Source organism: Anomalospiza imberbis, chromosome 7, assembly GCF_031753505.1.
Source record: "Anomalospiza imberbis isolate Cuckoo-Finch-1a 21T00152 chromosome 7, ASM3175350v1, whole genome shotgun sequence".
In the NCBI taxonomy this organism is placed as follows: domain Eukaryota; kingdom Metazoa; phylum Chordata; class Aves; order Passeriformes; family Viduidae; genus Anomalospiza; species Anomalospiza imberbis.
In genome coordinates this window covers 26,287,691-26,307,313 of record NC_089687.1, presented here as the reverse complement: position 1 = coordinate 26,307,313, position 19,623 = coordinate 26,287,691, and the positions used below count along the sequence as shown (strand labels likewise).

At 45.0% G+C, this 19,623-nt stretch overlaps 2 protein-coding genes across 5 annotated transcripts in view; one reads left to right on the top strand and one right to left on the bottom strand.

Moving 5' to 3' along the window:
- The window catches only part of FAM237A (family with sequence similarity 237 member A), a 269,849-nt gene that overhangs the window by 94,842 nt on the left and 155,384 nt on the right, over nucleotides 1–19,623 (bottom strand). The window lies entirely within an intron of this gene.
- The window catches only part of KLF7 (KLF transcription factor 7), a 59,598-nt gene continuing 42,403 nt past the window's right edge, over nucleotides 2,429–19,623 (top strand). The window contains exon 1 of one of the 2 annotated variants that reach the window (XM_068196170.1): nucleotides 2,429–2,919. In XM_068196170.1, the coding sequence (XP_068052271.1) occupies nucleotides 2,818–2,919 (102 nt within the window). In that variant the 5' untranslated portion in view covers nucleotides 2,429–2,817. The remainder of the gene's footprint in view (nucleotides 2,920–19,623) is intronic. The other variant, XM_068196168.1, reaches the window with a different exon arrangement.

Sequence of the window (19,623 nt, the reverse complement as noted above, 5' to 3'; positions counted from 1 at the left end):
AAAGCTAAAGACATTTAGATATTTTAAGTAGCTGAGAGCATAAACCTTAACTGCTTTTGTCCTTTATTTCTCTGCCTAGGTCAGAAAAGCCTCTGCATATGCATTCGGCCTTGTTCTGACAAGCTGTTAAGGATAAATGCTTACAGACAGCTTTTTCTGAAACAGGTATTTCTTGTGTAACCCTCTCAGTACAGGAGTGTGTTATGATACCCAAGTGCTGCTTCTTTCCACAGCTGACCACCTTTGTCAAGTTCTCTCCTCTAGTCTTTAAAAGTTTTCCCTTCCCAAGGTGCCCAGGGAAGGTGTTGCTTTGCCAGACTGAGGCATGCTTGGAATGGGTAACGATGGTCTGCAAGACCTCTTCAGCAGTGCTTGCTGCGCTAACCTTCCCTCTCATCTTCCCACTAACACATACATTTACACATTTATGGGTATATTTATGAGCAAGAGTAGTTTATTATTCATGTCCAGCCTCACACACAGCTTCTCTGCTAAGCTAAAGATGCCAGGAATGGTCCTGTTTGAGACAACCTATGGCTCCCCGGGTGAAGGATGGGGATGGCATCGTTTTCACAAGCAGCTCACAGGAGACATTCAACTTCAAGGGAGCTGCCCTTAGACCATCCAGACCCACAGCCTCAGGTCAGAACCTGAGCAACAGCTCCTGCAAGTCATCCTGCTGTTTCTTCAATGCAACCACAGAGTGTTTTGGTAGTGGTGAGACCATTTATTTGAGAAAATTGCCTATGTCCAATTCTTTCCTGATTACTGCAATTCTTCACCAACAGCTTCATTTCCCCTTTTCCCTCTACATTTTGACTCCTCAGATTAGAGAGATGCTTACTCTGCCTCATTCTTCTTCACAGCATCTACAAGAACTTGGGATTGGTCCAGCCATTATCTGGGCCTTCTGTAGAGGTTTATTCTGACAAGCCTTCTTCAAATACAGTTTTCAAAATCGTTAATATGGACCCAGTTTTGGAAAAGGCAATTTGTCTTCATTTCCAAGAAACAAAACATACCATGAACTAATCCTGCAGCCTCATACTTGCACATCAGTCTGCCTGGGACACCTGGGAAGAGATCTGTCTGTGCTAGTGGCATTGCACCAGTTGATACCGGCCGAGGCCTGGCCCTGGCATGCTCATCCAGGTGCAAAGGGAAAAGCAAGAAGAGATATCTTAGTCATGGCAAGGGAAATGTGATGTGACTGCTCTACAAGGAGATAGTTTAGCAAACCCTGGCAGCATCTGCTTGCCCTGGTACCCAGTCCAACTTACAGTGCCGACAACCCACCATCAAAGGGCACCAGAGGGACCTTCATCCTGCAGCCTGGTGGCCAGATACAACCCCGGCAATGCAACTGATGGGACCATGGGGCCCTCTAAATTTGAAAGCAACAAAGACAACATATTTCTTCTATTACTGAACGCCCCTCCCCATCCCCATCATCTTCAAATGAGCACACTCAGTTCTGCAATCCTTCCAAAAGCAGAAATGCAACTGTGCCCAGTGCCAGAGCAATTTTGGGGAAGCTCTGCACCACACTAACCATTTAAGGTCAAACAGCTCATTAGCCAACCCAAACTAGCACTCAGAGAGGGCTCAGTTCACATTTCAGCCTGATTAAATGCCGTGATAGATGCCTTAGTAAGCACACGTGCATTTCAGGGGACGGCCTGGCTGGATCAGCACTCAGAAGCCAGGCTCCTGTGCTCTGCCCACACAGGCACCGTGCACATGCCTCTGATGCCGGCGGCTCCTGCTCGGGGTGTATTCCCACTCCTACTCCTTCCAACACCCTCATAAGCCGCACATCTTTCCCTGGCCATCCTCAGCCCCGGGAGCTCGAGCACTAGAGGCTGGGGAGAGGCAGAGGGGTGCACACAGCGGGGGAAGAGCGAGGGTGTGGGTGTCCGGCAGACACGGGGCAGCCCCAGGCCGGGCCGCAGCTCGCCCGGCGCCCACAGCCTGAGCGGCACGGGACGGCACAGGACGGCACGGGACGGCACGGGACGGCACGGGACGGCACGGGACGGCACGGGACCGCGCCGCCCCTCAGCGCGCCGCGCTCTGCCACCACCGCGCGCCTCGCCGCCCTCTTATATAGCGCCCTAAAAATAGCTCGCCGCGCGCCGCCTCGAGCGCCTCGGGGAAGGGGCGGGAGCAGCGCTCCTGACCAATCGCCGCCGCTGCCGGCGCTCCGGCCCCGCCCCCCGCGCCCCTCGCGGCTCCGCCATTGGGCCACAGCGTCTTCAGGCGCGCGGCGGGCCCGCCCCTCCCGCCCCGCCGTTTACCGTACATGGCCACGCGCTGCCTCAGTGGGGCCGCGCGGCTGCGCGCGCGGGGGGGCCGGGCCGGGCCGGGCCGGGCTTGCTGAGGGAGGGTGAGAGGGAAGCGGGGAGGGAAGCGGCGTGAGGGGGGGCGGGATGTGGGATGTGGTGTCCCGAAAATAAAGAGGGGAGGGGGCGGCGGGGAAGGCGGTCGCGAACGCGCATGGCCGCGGCGCGGGGCTGCGCGGAGCGCGGCGGGGACGTGCCCCGGTGCGGCGGCCGCGGGGTGCTCGGTGCGCGCCGGCGCCGCTCGTCCTCCTCGGCCCGGCCCCCGAACCTCGCCGTCCCTCCGCGCTGATCCTCTTTCTCTCTCTCTCTCTCTTTTTTTAAAGTGTGACTGAAACAAAACAAAGCCAAAGGGACGCTGGATCTATCATTGGTTGATTTTCCTCCTCCTTTTTTTTTTTATGACCAAAAACAACCCCCCACCCGAGCAAACAAACACACACAAAAGCAGAAAGAAAGGGTCTTGCTCAGCAGCAGCATGGATGTCTTGGCTAGTTATAGTATATTCCAGGAACTCCAGCTTGTCCACGACACCGGCTACTTCTCAGCTTTGCCATCCTTGGAGGAAAACTGGCAGCAGGTGAATCATTTAAATTACTCCTGTAAATCTCTTAAGCGCAGACAGTCGATGCATTGAGGCTGCATTTCTGACTTTATTTTATTTTTGTTCTTTAATTCAGGGTTGGGTTTTTTTGGTGGTTCTTTTTTGTGCCGCGTGGGTAGACCTTTAAATCTCTGTATTTTTTACCGTGACAAACTGAGCAGTCCATTCAAATCTGTCTGCCTTCAGTCCTTTCTGAGCACACCCAACAGTACCTGAGATCCGGTGGCATTCTTTAGGGTTTTGTTTTTATGATGACTACTATTTCTTTTATTTTTGAGCTTAGATTTTTTTATTTTGTTTTGTTTTGTTCTTTTAAACAAGCCTACTCACTTCTAGCCAGTGATGACAACTGGCAGCTGGTGGAAATGGAATAGATCATTCTTATTTTCAGGTAATTAGTATATGTCAATAAAAACGTAGCTTAAGTCGGAGGTGGAGGGTGGGCAGGTGTGTAGAAGTACTAGCAAAAGCTTTAAGGCTAAGTTCAGTAACTGGGAATGTGACTTATTTTTCTTTTTTTTTTTTTCTCTCTTTTTTTTCTTGGAAGATGAGTAGAAATGCACACTTCTTGCTGTCTTGAAACAATGACGCCTTAGGCTGGTTCCAGTAAACCAATGTGTTTTGAGGCACTGTAGGGTTAATATGCAGACAGAATAAAGATAAAGATGGAAATCAATTAATATGAATGCATTAAAATGATGACTGGCAGCATGAATACAAGTGAGACCAAGGGGAAGAGTAGGTTAGAGAGAAGAGCTGTATAAAATACACTATGAACCCAGTTGTTAAGTGTAAATAGTTATCAGCTGGGATATTGAGGGAAAAGGAAAGACAGCATTTCTTTTTACGACCCAATGTCGTGAGGTAGTCCTGTTTCTTGATGTGATTTTCTGGCGGACGTGATACACCAGGTGAAATTCTGGAAACTGGTGTCTCTTTAAAAGTAAAAAAAAACATCTGCTGGTGGGTAGAAATAGTGGAGTGAGGCTGGGATGACATGTGGTGCTATTGCAGCGCACGGACCCGTGGCACTATCAGTGTGAGAATAATGAGCCACAGGATTTCATCTTGCCAGCCTTCACCTGAGTCTTGGCTAGTGTAAGGGTAGCCTGTCAGTTTTGGGATGTTCATTTAATTTTTCCTTAGGAGTGTGTATGGGTAGAAATGTGGATGGCAGAGCTTCTGGGGAGTACTCGGGCTATAGCATTGTCAGCCAGCTGGACTGGGGCTGGATCTTCAAAGGTTTACCCATAGTAAAATCATGTTGGCTTCAGCTTTGTATGTGTGTGCACACAAAGCAGAGGTTCGTTGTCAGCTACAGGGTGAACACATTCAGGGTTTATTTTGCAAAATGACCGAACCAACTTTGCTTTATCCTCCAAGGGGGAGGGGATGCTTTTTGTTATTAATATTCAGCGCACACATCCATGATGGTCACATCTGCTTTCCTTTTACATTTTTAACATGCTAATTAAACTGAAGAGGTTAATATAATTTAATTTAAAAAATATTTCATAGCATCGTTGTTGGATCGGTTGCATATTACTAACAGTCCAAACAGTCCAAAGCGACATAGTGTGTTGACATAGCCGGCATGCTTCAGGCAGTGCTGCGAGTGATACTCTGTCTCCTTCTGCCTTCTTTTATGTGTAGAAGAGCAGCAGTTTGTTTTATACAGTAGCATGAACCTACCCAATCCCAGTGTTATAATTGCAGAATTTAAAGTCATGCTCCTGGTTAAACCCCATTGATTCTCCACATATGTTAAAAAGAGAGGCTGAAAATAATTTGCTACGTTTCCCCTTATTTCCTCTGAAATCCTGCAACCAGTGCCCAATGTTTCATAATGCATCCTGTATTTACGGTTTGTTCCCCTGTTGCTGCCTGGACTCTCCTTGCAAACAACAGGCAGCAAAACTGATGTGTCAGTGGTGGGAGCAGCTGAAGCTGGCTGTGCGGAGACCATGCTGTTACACACAAGCTTGGCAGACCCACTGACACAGAGACCCCAATTTAATTCTTCTAAATCACTTACAATGTAATCAAATATTGGGGATTTACTTATTTTATGCAAAATGTAGCAACTTTGAGACGAAGAATGTCTGTGTTTCTAAAGTATCCTTTAAAACTAAGGGCTATGGTTGAGACTCTGGGGAAGAGAGCTGACAGGGTAGTGACTGATTCTTAGGGGATGTGTCAGAAGTGGGAAACAGCAGCTTTATTTTTGAGTAAAACACTTGAACAAGTCCTGCCTCTGCTCCAATGGTGCTACAGAGGCTCCAGGGCAGTGCTTCTCCCAACAGCAGAGTAGTGCCCCGGATTACTTCAGTCTCTTAAAAAGGCATGGGTTGAGGGGGGAAATAAATGTGTGGGTTAAGAGCAAGCTTCTTTATCACATTGTGAGCTCCAGTTTTGTGATTAGCAGCTACTAGTGTGTGATGTGCAGAGGTTAGTCAGTGCCAGGTCCTGCTCTGACAAGCGATGCTTACTGTGATACTGTGAGAGATGCACCTGCCCCACTGAAAACCAGAGCAAGCCCTGGGGATGAAAGCATCGACACAGCCCTATCTTCCTTTTCTCCTGAGCCTGGAAAACAGTATGGTAGCTGCTGGCTGAGGAATATACAGCTGGGCCAGTTGCTCGTATTTCGGATTGTGAAACACCCATTACTCATGGAGGGCACTGACAGCACAGGCAGGTTGGTAAATGCTTGCACACAGTCAGCTGATCTCCCGTTTTTCCTTCCCACTGCTAGAGGAATGTGAGCAAGTTTGGTATCTGTGCTTTTGACAATTAGTGTTGGAGTTGAATGAGTGCAACCCAGCAATATGTACAAAACAAACAGATTTTGTGTAGGAACAAATTGTCTCCTTTTGTGTAGGTTTCTGTTTTAGAAGGCAAGAATGCAAACAAAGAAACCCTTATTCCACCCTGGACATAGTTTGCATTGTGGAAGTGGAAATACCTGAAGTGGAAGCTGGAAATGAAACTGTGATGTGTTTGATGTTTTTTTTAAAACACATACTGGGAAGGGAGAGCTTGATTTTTAGGCAACAAAAGCTGAGCTCCTCTCTGAGCTTTCGGTGTACTGCTTCAGGCAAAACACTTTTGAGGAGGATTTTTCTTGGAGCGGGCAATGTCAAAATCTAACGAGTAATCAATAGCACAGTTTCATCAGGAGAGAGAACTTTGTTTAGCTTTTCCAGCAGTGTTGAGCCTCCATGGCACTGAGGAGGGATTAAAGGAAGAGGTGGGTTGTGTGCGTTGGGAAATGAGTCGTTTGCTCTAAGTCAGCTGGCTGGTACCTCGTGTTTCTGCCTGGTGCTTCATCCTGACTCTGACTGAACCGTCCTAGTTCTCTCTGTCCCTGCGAGCTGACTCTGCAGTTCACGACCAGGGCGGGGGGAGATTTCAGCACCTGCGTGGCTGCTGCGCTGCTGCAGGAGGACCTCTGGCCACATACGCCATTGCTCTGGGGTGGCTGTCTCATGTGGCATCCCCAAGATTGGAACCAGACTGCTGGGAGAGGCAGCACCAGGCTGAAGAGCGCCTCATTACTCTGCAGAGGAAGGAAGTGGGTAGGAGGCTGTTTTTGAGGGAGATAACTCTGAGGAGCATAGCCTGTGCAGCTGCACATGGTCCCACTTTGTGTGCCAGGCTGCAGAGAGGGGGAGAGCGGGGCTGAGAATTTGGAAGGGATGGACATGGGGCTTCACTCTGTTCTTCCTGCTGGGCCTTCACAATGTCATTTAGGGGATCATTGAAAGATCAGGGTGCAGAAGGCATCTTTTGTAATCAGAGATGCCACTTCCTAGGGGTGACATTTTAGACATCCCTATTGTCCTTCTCCATAGGCCCCTTAGTGGACTCAGAACTCACTGTCCTATTGTGAAACAGGGGTCTGAGCAGGACATTTTGGGGCTGTCTTCACATTCATGGGGAGCGTAGGGCAGTGTCTAGCATGGCAGTTCCCATAATGTCAGAATATGGGAGCACAAAGAGCAGGTGGATGCACAGAGTCATCCTGTGTAGCTGATGCAGCTGTATAAAAACAGCAGGGCTTAGGTGCCAAACCCTGGTTTATTCTGGAGGAGATAGCCTTTCCCACATGTGTCAGCAGGCAGCACAAGTCTAATTGGCTGGCAGAAGTGGAAATGGCATTATATTGTTTGCTGATAACCATTGCCTGATAACATTTCCTTTTGCCTTGGCTGACCCAGCTGCTCTCAGCTGCAGCAAACAATGATCCTTTCAAGAAAGATGCACATTTCCTGTAAAGCATAGGATTGAGGAAGCCTTTGTTTCTCTGTTGATCCTTTCATATAGTCTTCTTTGCCTGTTTTTAATCAATTCTTCAAGCCTCAGTTTCCCTCTTTCTGAAGTGACTGACAACATAAATGCTAAGGCCTAATGGTTTTTGTGGATCTCAGAAGGCTGAGTTTTGACTCATCCTGGAAGAGGGCTTCGAGATCCCTGTGCTGTGTGAGAGCAGAGTATCCCAAGGTGACTAATCTAGTAGAATTCTTATATCTTAATGCTGACTTTTGCTTGGCAGATGGGGTCATTTTCAGGCCTACAGGAAAAATTTCCACTCCTACTGGAAAGGAATAAATCACACTGAAGAACATTCCTGCCTCCCCATCGTCTCCATTGTTCTAGTTTAATGGCATAGTTGGCCACTACATAAACTAAACCATCTCTTTTAATATTGCTATTTCATCTTGGTTCCAGTCACAGTGTAACACATTTCTTAAGTGCTTGTAGTACATCATGCCTCTTGGGAATAACTTTCAGAAATGGTTGACTTCCAAGAACAGCCACATGTGTAATGCAGTGTATTTTGGACTCTGAATACTGCTCCATTTATACCTGCAGTCCCTCTGCTTGCTCCATGTGCTGAAAGCATGCTCCTGTCACCTTAAAGAAAGAGATGGACAAAGAGAGGAAAGACAAAGTTGAAACTGCTGTCTCTGTTGTTACATGATTTCTTAATTATAGAATCTGTTGTTAAAAGTGATTATTTCTTGGCATTCTGAGAGCATAGAGTCCTGAAATCCAGGTTACAGGTCTTAAAATAGCAGATTATGTGAATGACTTGTATCAAGTGATTTTGAAATGGGGTAAATACCTTTAAGCAATGCACAATCATAATGTGGGTACTCAGCTAGAAAATATTTTCTCTTACTTGTTTGGGATGCTTAAATCTACCCTTCCCCAAGCCTGTACACTTCTGTATGTCCTACTAAATAGGCAGTGCATAAATTAGAATAGGCTACATGAAAATCATGATACATAGCTAGTCTGCAGTGTGATACTTCCATGTAGAAATGGCAGAAGGTTTTCAGTTCCAGACAGTAATTTCATACTTAAGCTTTCCAGGGTTGAGGCAAATGGTATCTTCTGGATATTGTTGGGGGATTTTTTGAGGCTTTGTCAAATGATTCTCTACTGAGAAACATTCAGTGTGTTGTTTCTCCATTCTGAGTTAGGAAACATTATAGGGAAGCAAGAAGGAAGCTGCTTCTCTTTGTAGCTGTGAACGACCTTGATTGCAGTTGTCCTAATGAAACAAAGGGATTTTGCTCACTGACTGAGCAATACTGCTGTTTAGTACATTAAGCAATGGGTTAGTAGTACACCTATCAAGTTTGTCACATTTTGTAGAGGGGAAGAAAAATTGTAGACTTTAGATCACCATGCTCAGAACCTCACTAAAAGTTATGCCCAGGCATTGGTAATTGATGGTGGTTTTCTTTTTTGATGCTAAACTTGAATTTTTGGAAAGTTAATAAAGGTGTTTTTGAGAGCAGTGCCGAGTTCCTCTTTCTGCTTCCCTGGACTCTCAAGTGCCTCCTGTCCATTCCCTACATTTACAATGTCCCCACGGTTTCCAGCGCTCAGGAGCTGGGAGTGCCATTTTTGTGGTGTTTTTTAGATTGATGTTGCAGGAATCACTCACCTGAATTACTGAATTTCTTCTCCCTCCATGTCCTTTTTGTACTATGGGTGCTTCTGCCTTGGTCAAAATTAGTGTGGATTCACTCAAACTACAGAGTTCAGCAGATTCTGTAGTAAGCAAACAAAACAAACCTGCCAGGAAAAGAGCCTCCTCCCAACATTGCTACTGTGCGTTAAAAAATCATGCCTGGTTCCTGAAGATTTGTTTTGTTGTCTTTTGTTATTAAAAAAATCCCAAACAACCTGGGTTTTCTAACTCTTACTTGATTCCAGCAGTAAGATACTTACTTACTAATTGGGAAAATTAGTAAGTAAGTGGCATTTATAGGTGTGTACATCAGAAAAAGCTCACGTATTGCTTTGGTCACCAGGCTGTTTTACCATTCCTGCTCTGGCCGCAGCTGGTGAGGAAGACTGCTTGGCTGCTCAGGTTGTTAGGCTGCCTGTGAGAGTAAGCTGCCTGTGAGTTCATGTTTCAGCCTTTATGCTCAAAGATAGTTAGACATCTTGGATTTAATCAGGACACCAAACCTTTGCTTCTCAGTTCTTCAGTTACAAGATGCTTTGGCAGCTCTTGTGTTCTGATCTGCTGCTCTGGGGATTCCTGTTGCAGGTTTGTGGTGCTTAGGCACAGTGGCTGGGACAGGGGAGGGTTGTGTGAGGTGGTGGGGACACGGGCAGTCAGCCCCTCTGGAGCTGCGGACCCAGATCCTGCCACACCAGCTGCCAGGACAGCTCCTGTGCAGAGAAGCCGTCGGTGGGATGGGGTACTGTCTCTATGAAAAAATCAAAAGAAGATTCTGAAAGGTAAGTTTAAATGCTCCTTCCCAGAGGTCTGGGTTGTCTTTGTGACAGCCTGTGTATGGCACTGATTTGACCCTTCTCAAGTTTTTAATAGGGGTTGGAGTTGAGTGTAGGATGGTTGGGCAGAAGGCATTTAATTTTTTTTTCTTTTGAAAGTTTAATATAACAACTCTGATTTATTAAGCTGCTCTGAAGCTGTTAATCCTTTTGAAGTAGGTACCCATCCACTCCCTGTTCTTGCATGTGAAGGATCCTTTCCAATCCAAAGCATTTCCACTCAGTACAACTGTTTATTCATTACATGTGTCACTTTTCGGAGGACTGTTAAGAGGTGTGTAATGTACTGTACAATACATATCAGAGAGTCCCAGTTGTTTACGCAGGGGTGTTTACATCATTTATGTTTGCTGAAGGCCCACCAGCCATACTTAATTTTGTTCAAAACATACTGATTTTGAACATGATGCTTACAGGCACTGTGTCACATGTCCTAATCCTCTTGTTATTTCCCAGCATTGTGGACCTGAGTGCAAAGCTGGAGTTTAAATCATCCATGTGGTCAACAGCTCATACTCTGCAAGGGATAGAGAAGTAGAAAGTGACACAGGCAAGCTTGAGAGACAGTGTGATTTATGGGAAAGGATAGGAAGGAGAAGGACACTGGCTTGTGAGAGGCTCTTCTGAGACATTCCAATTAGAGTCTTGATTTACAAATCCTGCCCTTTAAACCTGTAGCCTCAGAAAGTCAGTTTTAAAGGGATTCTGACATAGGGTTGATGTTTGACCATAAAGGACCTTTGTAAGGTAGCATATTCTGACAGAAACTGCAATGAATGGAAGTATCTCCACCTAGATAATCCAAAAAGCCCTGGAAACAGGGTTTGTGTTTTTTGGACAGGATCATCTGACCCACCTTCTGCCTTTGCAGCTCTGTCACTGCAGCCGCCTTCTGTTACCACTGAAGTGACTGGGAATCACAGTGAAAATATATGTTTATTTAGATTGTGCAGTGAGGAAAAAGGCATGTGTCAGGACAAGTAAATTAGATTTTAAAAATGCTTTCACTACTGACAGGCTACTATGGTGTTAAGCATTTGGTTTTAATCCTGACTCCCGAGTGGACAAAGTCCATTTCCATACATAAGGAAAGTTCTTGGGTTTTGAACATTTGCAATTTCTGCTGACTTGCCTTGCTCCAGCCCAGGAGGGGAATCAGCATTGTGCTGAATTGCTTTGTGCTGGTGGGGGTGAAGTACAGACTGCCTTTAATCGCCTGCCTTTGTTTTTCACCAGGGCTGGATGGAAAACAAAGGTTCTAGTGACCAAAGGCCACGGTGAAAATTGTTCATTGGGTGGCAGAGTAGAAGGGGGTGAGAGGTGCTCCTGTCTGCTTGCTTTTTACACCCAAAACACACATCACAGCACTTAGGTGTGAGACCCAGATTTGAGTCACTGTGTTGCGTGATTCAAGTCTGCCCTTACACATTACATATTGGATGTGTGACATGTCAGTGGATAACATGTTGACTCCAAAATGAATATATATTCCAATAAAAGATTGGGCAAAAATGTATTTATTTTCTGAGAACATTTGGTAGAAATCTTTCAATGAGTTGTACTTACTAGAATTTCCTGTGGGCCTGGCACTTTTCAGTGTGAGAGACTTAGTTTGGATGACATCTTCCACTTTGCTGTCAATTTTAGCTTTTCATTTCAGGTCTTGCACCCCTAAAAGTTGATTAATTTTCCCCAGCTATTAGCAATTTGGTTAGTCAAAGGTATCCAGACTCTCTGCATCCTGTGACTGTTGCATATTTGGAGAACTGCATCCACAACACTACATGATGCTGTGAGCAGTGTCTGGATACTTCTGGTCTCTTACCTGGGTGCCTGCTCTCCCTTCCTCAGGGCAGGGCGTGACAACGCCTGTTGATACACAAATGCACAAAAGCAGTGCAGTCACACGTGTTCCTTGTCTCCTGGCAGCTTCTGGTCTCTCCTCTCTCCTTTGCTCACCTGCTGCCAGTGAGATGCTGTGCTGGCTTGGAGTCAGTGCACTCACTCTGCCTGGGCAGCTCTGGCTTACTGCTGGATTCTGGATCTGAGGTGCCCACATCCCTGGGCACAGGGTGGGCTGAGTGGCACGGGGGCTTTGTTCTTGTCCTGTGGCTGTGCAGCGGTTTGAAGTATGCCAGGCCTGCAGAGCTTGCTGCCTGCTTCAAGCTGGTGAAAAGTACTACATAATTCTTGTTGGGGTTTTGTTTTTTTCTCTTCTTTCTTTTGGCCTTCCCTGTGAGCCTGGAAAATTTGTGCTGCTTTGAAGAAAACATTTCGCTCATCTGCAACCTAGTACAGCTGCTGTGTGAGTAATTAAGTATGGAAAGGAGGAAGGCAGAGGGGAGAAGAAAGATGGGATCTAGTGTTTCATATGGAAAGCATCAGGCCAGAAGTGGCTTTGTTTCTGACACGTGGACGTTGGAGAGGCTGCATTTGCTGCACAATGGAAAGTCAGTGCCAGTGGAAAAAGCCTCCCTCTTTAGTGTCTAGATCAGATGGGGATGAACTTCAGTGTCTCTTGTTTTTATTCTAAAATTTGTCTGCATTTTAAGGCAATAAGGGAGATGCAAAGAGCACTGGACTGATTTGAGAATACAGTCAGTTTGGGTAAAATACCTCTTTTCTGCCTCCATCTGATGCTGCTGTCCCAGTTCATTCTGATGGTGTCACAGTCCTCCGCTAATTGTTCATAAGCTGTGCCAGCTACTCAGAGTGGTTGATCATCAGAAGGTTGCTGTACATCAGATCCTTACCAAGGTATGTGTTTCTTTTGTTTGCTTCTGCATTTTGATCTCTCAGAGTAGTAGAATTATGTTAGTGGGCTTTCCTGCAGGAAACTCAGAGCTTGCCTTTGGTGCTGAGAAAGGTGGTTCTGATGTAAGCAAAAGTCTCTGTGAGTTGGGGTTCTAAGAAACCTGTGAAAAGAGCAGGGTGGTTCAAGTCAAATAGGGAGAGTAAGGCATGTTTCTGTCTGGTCAGACCAGAGGAAGAAAGCATTTAGAGTTCTGGAGGTCTCCAGTATCTTGGAGGACAAGGCAGACTGCTTTAAGTGATGTGACCCAGCGGAAGAGCTTGTAAGGTGCTTTAATTTCAGGGTTGAGAATTTCAGGGCAAGTGGATGTCACCTGGAGAAGTTTCTTACTTTCTACTACAGGGAAACAGTGTAGACTTCTCTTACTGGTACTTCTCTTACCTCTTCTGTGTTTTTAAAGTGCAAAGAAAGATTCTTGTAGGCTATGTTTGAAAATGGAAGAACCTGGTTTCACCTGAGAGGCTTTTTTAGTGGGACGAGTCAGTTAAGGTCAGTGGGAGCTTTGGTGCTTGTTACATTGATTAGATTGAAACCTTCCAGACAAAGGCTAAAATACCTGTCTCCAGTGCCTCCTGGATGAAGCTGTGTGCTTGAATAAAACCCCCTCAGAATCTGGGGTGATTTGGGGGTTTAAAAGGTAGTATGAGAGCCTTGGCACCATACTGTACTTCTGAGCTGGCTGCAAAGCTCATGCTTTCTCTTCAGTCAGCCTTGATTTCCTGCTCACTCAAGACCCTTTTCTGTTTTCTGGGAGTGATTCCTTTATTAATCTTTCTTGGATGCTGGCAAAGAAGTTTCAGGGTGCCCAGTTTAAATACTCTTTACTGAGTGTGCCTAACTTGTCTTGGGCTTTCTGAGTTCTGGAGGTTTGTTTAAAACATGAATAAACCCCAGTAGTTTGAGGGAGAACAGAAGAATTCCAGTGCGGAGTTGCTTTCTGGTATGAGAGACTTGGTAGACAGGTGACTGTCTGGGTGACTTCCCAGCATTGTTTCTGAGTGCTGAGAAGAATGCCAGTAGTGCAGAGAGCTCTACAAAGGCTGCACTGGGATTTCTTTTTCTCACATGAGAAGTGCATTTCTTATAAGAATTACATTTGAGGGAGAGCAAGGGAAGCAAGGTGTGGGTGGCTTCTTACTCCCAAATACCTGTAGTGTATGTGGTTCCAAGTCCTGAGTGCCCTAGCTGCACACTGAGTGGATGCTCTAAGTTGAAGGCTTCTCCTCACTGGGACTGTCTCATGTGAATTTTTTCATGCAGTGAGAGCTATGCCATATACCATTCAGTCAGTTTTGTTTGAGCAAGCTTCATCTCTGGTCAGGTGATGTTCCAGTATGGTGTAAGATGGGAATTTCTGTCTCATTTCCACTTCTTTAAGTAGAAAAGGTCAAGGAGACCTTTGGCATTCATTTGTGAATAGTTTTTCTCTTTGTAAAGAAAGAAAGAATAGTATTCACATCACTGGGGATTTCAGATCAGTCAGTGAGTGCAGATCTGCCAAAGTTACAGTGAATTTACACTGGCCCAGTGTCCGCAAAGTCACTTGACACCTTTCAGGAGAACAGATTATACAAATCCCAGATCTTGTCAGGATGTGGACTAAATATCAGGATGTGGGCAGAAAACAGCACACCCATGTTAATGATTTGATTAAAACAATCTTGATGCTCTATAACTCTCATAAATGTATTTGCACTGGTGTTGGGGAGGAGATATTCTCAAGTGCTGTAATGAGAAAGTACATTTTTTAAAAATATTGCACAACAGGCCACTAAGTTGTGCTGTAGCTATATTGACTTACTCTGTTTTATAGTGAGCATGGCCTTAGGCATCCTATAAATACCATTTCTCCCCTGACCTTCAGCTAATAAATAATTGAAACTGTACAGAAAGAAATTTTCTTTCCATGAAGGAATGAGAGGTCCTGAGCTGCCCTCTATAAAACTGAAGGTGAAGCATGATTTGTTTTCACTGGTTTTATAAATGAAGAAAATGTGGGTGTGGGAGGGAACTAGAAAATGTCTCTAAGAGCTAAATGTGGCCTCCCCAACAGTGCAAGGTAGGATAATGTCTGGTGTAGGCACAGCTTCCCCCAGGGCAGTCATACCCATCTGTGAAATGATGGCAGGTGAGAGAAGTCTCTTGAAAGTCTCAATGCATGGATAGAAGGAAGGTTCCCATTCTGATTTTTTCCCATTCTGAAGATTCCCAGACTTTCATATCTAACAGTGGAAACCAACCTGAAAGTGTTTAGAAATGAGAGTTCAAGGGAGCTCTTTGTGCACTTCAGTGAACTATGTCATCCAGAGGTGAGACTAAACTATCAGAGTGGCCTTTTTTGACATTAAAATCCACTTCTGTACGCAAGTCCTTTCTGAGGCCTTTTTGCTCTGTTTTAATGATGTTGAAATGCTGTAGTATAAACGTGAGTCATGAAGGGTCCCTCTGTGTGCACACATGGATGGCCAGACACATTTCATTTTGAGAATCCATCACAGGTGTACTGTGTGTCACGTTGAGACCAGGTTCAAAGAAGTGGGGTCTTCCTCCTCCTCTGGCTGGAATCCAACGTGAGTCTGTGTCATGTTATGTTATATCATGGGGGAAAAGGACACATTGCACTGCAGCTTGGTCTCTAAGCTTAGAGAAGGGTCAGAGAAGACCTTGTGTTCAGCAGGTGGGTTTTACTAAGGCAAATGAGATTGAAGAGCAGGGTGCACCTGATGAAAAGCATTTTTGGTCTCTGTCTTCATCCAGCAGCAATAAACTGCATATAAGCAGATCTCGCCCAGTAAAAAACAAACAAATTCTGGAAATTGGCATTGTTAGATCATGAAATTCTGCCCAGGTACCATTTCTTAATGTATGCCTCAGTGGTGCTTTCCAATGTCCTTTGAAATCCACCTGGTGTGAAGCCTTGTATTCCTTGGAAGTCTGTGCTAAAACCTAATTTAGGGGAGGAATATATAACACACTCTTGTCTTTTGCTGCCAAAGTCTCTCCCTCCCATATTCTCTCTGTTCTCCATGAGCAAGTCCATTGCTTTGTTTGGATTCACTGTGTTGATAGTTGCACAAAGCTGTGATGATTTCCCCCTCTTCATCTGTATTACCTATTTCATGGATTTTTAATCTAAATGCGAAATAAGGCCCCTGCTCATTGACTGGAGATTACAACTCTGCTGAACAGATGTGATAAATAGTAATAAAGGTGCATGTCCCTTTGAGTTTTGTCATACTTTCCATCTCTGTTCCCTCCAGTTTTCTTATGTATCAGATGCTTAAAATGTGTCCTCGAAGCTATATTGGTCTTCTCTATCTTATCTGTTCTAGGACTCTTGTCAGCCGTCCTGGGTCTCTGCTTTGTGTAAGGTGTGCATGTTCTGTTGCTGTTTCTTCCATAAATGCATTAATTTGTGTTTTTCCAAATTCAGTCTCAAGGATTTATTTCCTGCCACTATGTGGTTTTCTTTATAAACTGTCTCTGCTGGCATCACAGAAAAATGTAGCATTTCCTCCTTAAGCCATTTTCCCTGCTTTTCTTCACAATCAGAGCTTTTTATGAGTTTCCTTAGTTTTCCAATTTGTTTTTATTAAGCATGTTTTTATAACAAAGGCTGTGATCCATCAGAGTAAAGGGAAACAAAAAAATGATGCCAAATTTGTGTTTGTTTGTTTAATGAAACAGACTTTAAATGGGATGAAGTCAAATTGGTGTTGATGACTTAACTTGATGGTTGCTGGTTCTAAGTGCTGGCTTTTGAGAGTGAGTCATGAAAGATCTCAGCATTTCAAAGAGCCTAAAAGCACAAATTTAACTGTGGGGTGGTATTAGTATTGGGAAAAGCTGTTAGGGGTGCTGTGCATCTTTGACCTTTGTTTGGGAAAAAGTATCTGTGTGCTGGTTAGTTAAACGCCACTGGCTTTGTGGTTGATGGAAGAAAGGGAGTTGCTCCAATGTGGGCAAGGAGCAGCCTGCCTGAAATGCTGTGTGGTTAGTAGTAGTAGTGGGGGTCCCACTGTTGTCCCCTGGAGGGTCCCCCCACTCTGTCACTATCGCATGTAGTGGCCTTAAGCAGTGTGGTTCCCTGCACTCTGGCCATGCACCTTAAAAAAGGATTTGCCAAAGCCCCTCACATAAGGCAGAGGAGCCTGCCTGAGCCAGGGGAGGGATAGAAGGGAGACCCACAAACCTCAGCTCAGCTGCTGTAGATGCTCTCCATTTGCTTGTTGGGTCATTGTGGACTCTGAGCCTTCCTGCTGTGTTGTTTGTCCACTGTTCTGCTTAACCATCTCTGCTCCTTTGAGTCAGCTTGGGCTGCTTGCATGACAAAGAAATATTTTCCTGGCATTTCAGAAGATGGGTGATTCCCTTTCTCTCCTGTGTGGAGGGAAGCTGCTGCCTCCATGCAGCGTCTGCTGGGGTTATAACAAAACAGTGGGGCCTCGTCAAATAGCAGTGAGGCACACAGCTGGCTGCAGGCAGCAGAGCTCTCTAGGTTCTTGCTTGGTTCTGCCTCTGTGAAAACTTTTCTCAGAAACTGTAATCTACCTCCCCTTTATTCTAAAAGCTCTTAAGCTGTGGGTGTCTCTGAGGAATTTTTGTATGGAATATCAGGACTGTAAAAAGACCAGGTCCTAAACCATGTGCCATTGCTAATGATTCTGCAGGCCAGTAAAAAAGACAAACGTTTTAACAGAAATTGAGGAGTGAAAACAAAGGACCTGCTACAATGAGACATCACGTGGCACCATCCTTATGACTTGATCATGTGATTGCACTGGTTTACATCTTGGGTGTATTTTTTCATCTAATGACTTCTTGAAAGTTGAATATGCAGAAAATTCACTGTCCTCCCAGATGCTAATCAGAACAAAAGTGGAAGTTCAGAAATAAAATATAAATGACAAAACTGTGGGAAAGCAGTACTCTCTGCCTAACTTACTTCAGTACTAGAGCTGTGCTGGCAAGTTTGAGCAGTCTGTAGCAGCAAAAATCCTTAGCAGTATCCCAATAAGTCAGAGAACCTGACACCTACAGTCTTGGAAGCAAAACTTGCAAGTTGACTTTTTGAAGATCAAATTTTCCAAGAGCAACGACAGAGCTGTTTCAGCAGAGAAAAATGCATGCCCTTTCATCCAGGACCTGGAGGTTTAGAGCATTCACATATCTGTTTGATTTGATGGTTGGGCTTTGAACAGATAGGATGCTTCACAGCCATTGTCCTCAGAAAGCAGAGAAGCTGTAGCATGCTGATTTTACAGGCTGGGAAACTGGGACACCCAAGCTCTCAGTTGTTGGAGAGACAAAGTCAAGAGCAGAGCTTGAAAAGGATAGCAGCTCCCTGATCTCCATTTTAATTAAATTATTTCTGCAATTGTCTTCCCTGGCAGTTTGACTGGTGGAATGTGGTCTAGCAGAGGAATTTTTGGCTGCAAAGTTTACAGGAATAGTTTTCTAGGCCAAATCCTTGCCCAGGGTAAATTAAGATGACTCCACTAGCTACGATTATGGCACCAGCTATTTACTCCTCCCTCTGAGAACCTATCCCTGCTGTGCAGACAGTGGGCAGTGTCATATAAGTTGTTCTTTTTAATTTTAGTCTGTCTAGACACTTCTGCAGCACCCCTTTCTGGAGGAACTTTATGCCAGTAGCTCTGAAGCAGCGTCACACTTCTCTGGTGAGAAACACCAGGCACAATGTGGAGGTGGCCTGGCGTGCTCAAACTCAGCATTTTTAGCCTTCATGGTATAGGGTTTGGATTTGGTCGTCTCAGTGTTTTGTGGTGGAGTGGTGGCAGAGGGAAAGAATGGCAGGATTTCTTCCCAGTGAAGAGGGAGCGAGTCTGTTGTTTTCTGGTTTTGAGAATGTGTTGTTTTGTCCCAGATGAGTGCTGGAGAAAGGTGGCTGGTGCAGATGCACCATTTCTGTGGTAGGTTTTTTCCCCAGCAGGGGGTGACACTTCTCTTTGTGGGTAAGAAGGTCTTTTTCATGGTTTAAAATGCTATTTCCTGGCCTTTTGTTTATTATTAGTCAGTTCTTCCTCTGCATGCTGTTACTACCACTTAGCCTTTAGCTTCTCTGATACAGTTTGAGTCACCTGGCATATAGAGATGGTACCTGTCTAGCTTTCTGCAAACTTGTCACCAGGCACTCACAGGACCTAGTTTTTACAAAATCCTCAGATATGTTGGCTGTGGTTAAGCAGGTGATAGGCTAGGACTATTTTTCTTTGCTTTCCCATTCTCTTGCCATTCCCAAATTACCAGAACTGTCTGTAAATGTGTTTTTCAAGAGCCAAACACAGAAAGGCTATGACTCTGGCTGGGGCTCAGGAGGAGCAGCAAGATGTATGTGTATGTATCTATATATATAGATATGCCTTTTTGCTACTAATACTTCTGCTTGAATCCAAATGCACTTAATTGCTAATTCTCATAATAGTTTTTAAAAATTTGCTAACCATTAAGTCCTACCTTCTGTTGTTAACCACCTACATTTGTGTCTATACCCAGCCCCCACCATGGAGAGTATTCATGGCTGCAGAAACAAAAGCCTGAAGATAGAGATCCTAAGTTGTTAAAAACAAAATTTCTTTTTGAGAAAACCATAAGGCACATACTATTTCTAGGATTCTACCCGAGCTTGATCAATACTAGTGAAGCAGAAAAGCAAAAAAAGCAGCTCCCAAAAAAGCAGCTTCCATGAAAATGGGTAAGAGATTCTTTGTGCAGGCTTAATGATTTTGAGAGAGACGTTTCCCCTGTGAATTGTTGTAGGAGTTTGTACCCCTTCCCCCACTCTCAGCAGAGGCAACAACATATGACTATCCTCATGTAAGGCAGCGCAGTGTTAATAATGCTGCTGTATTGATCAAATTGGGCTGCTTTGTCACCAGGGACATCTGGGAGGATTTATTCTGGCTCCTAAGGCTGTGCCTCCTAAAGTGCATTTTTCAGGCCTTTCACTAGGCAAAGGGTGTGCTGTGCTTGTTGTCTAAGCCTGCAGGAGCAATATTTTCAAAAGATTTCATGGTGTCCCATCATCC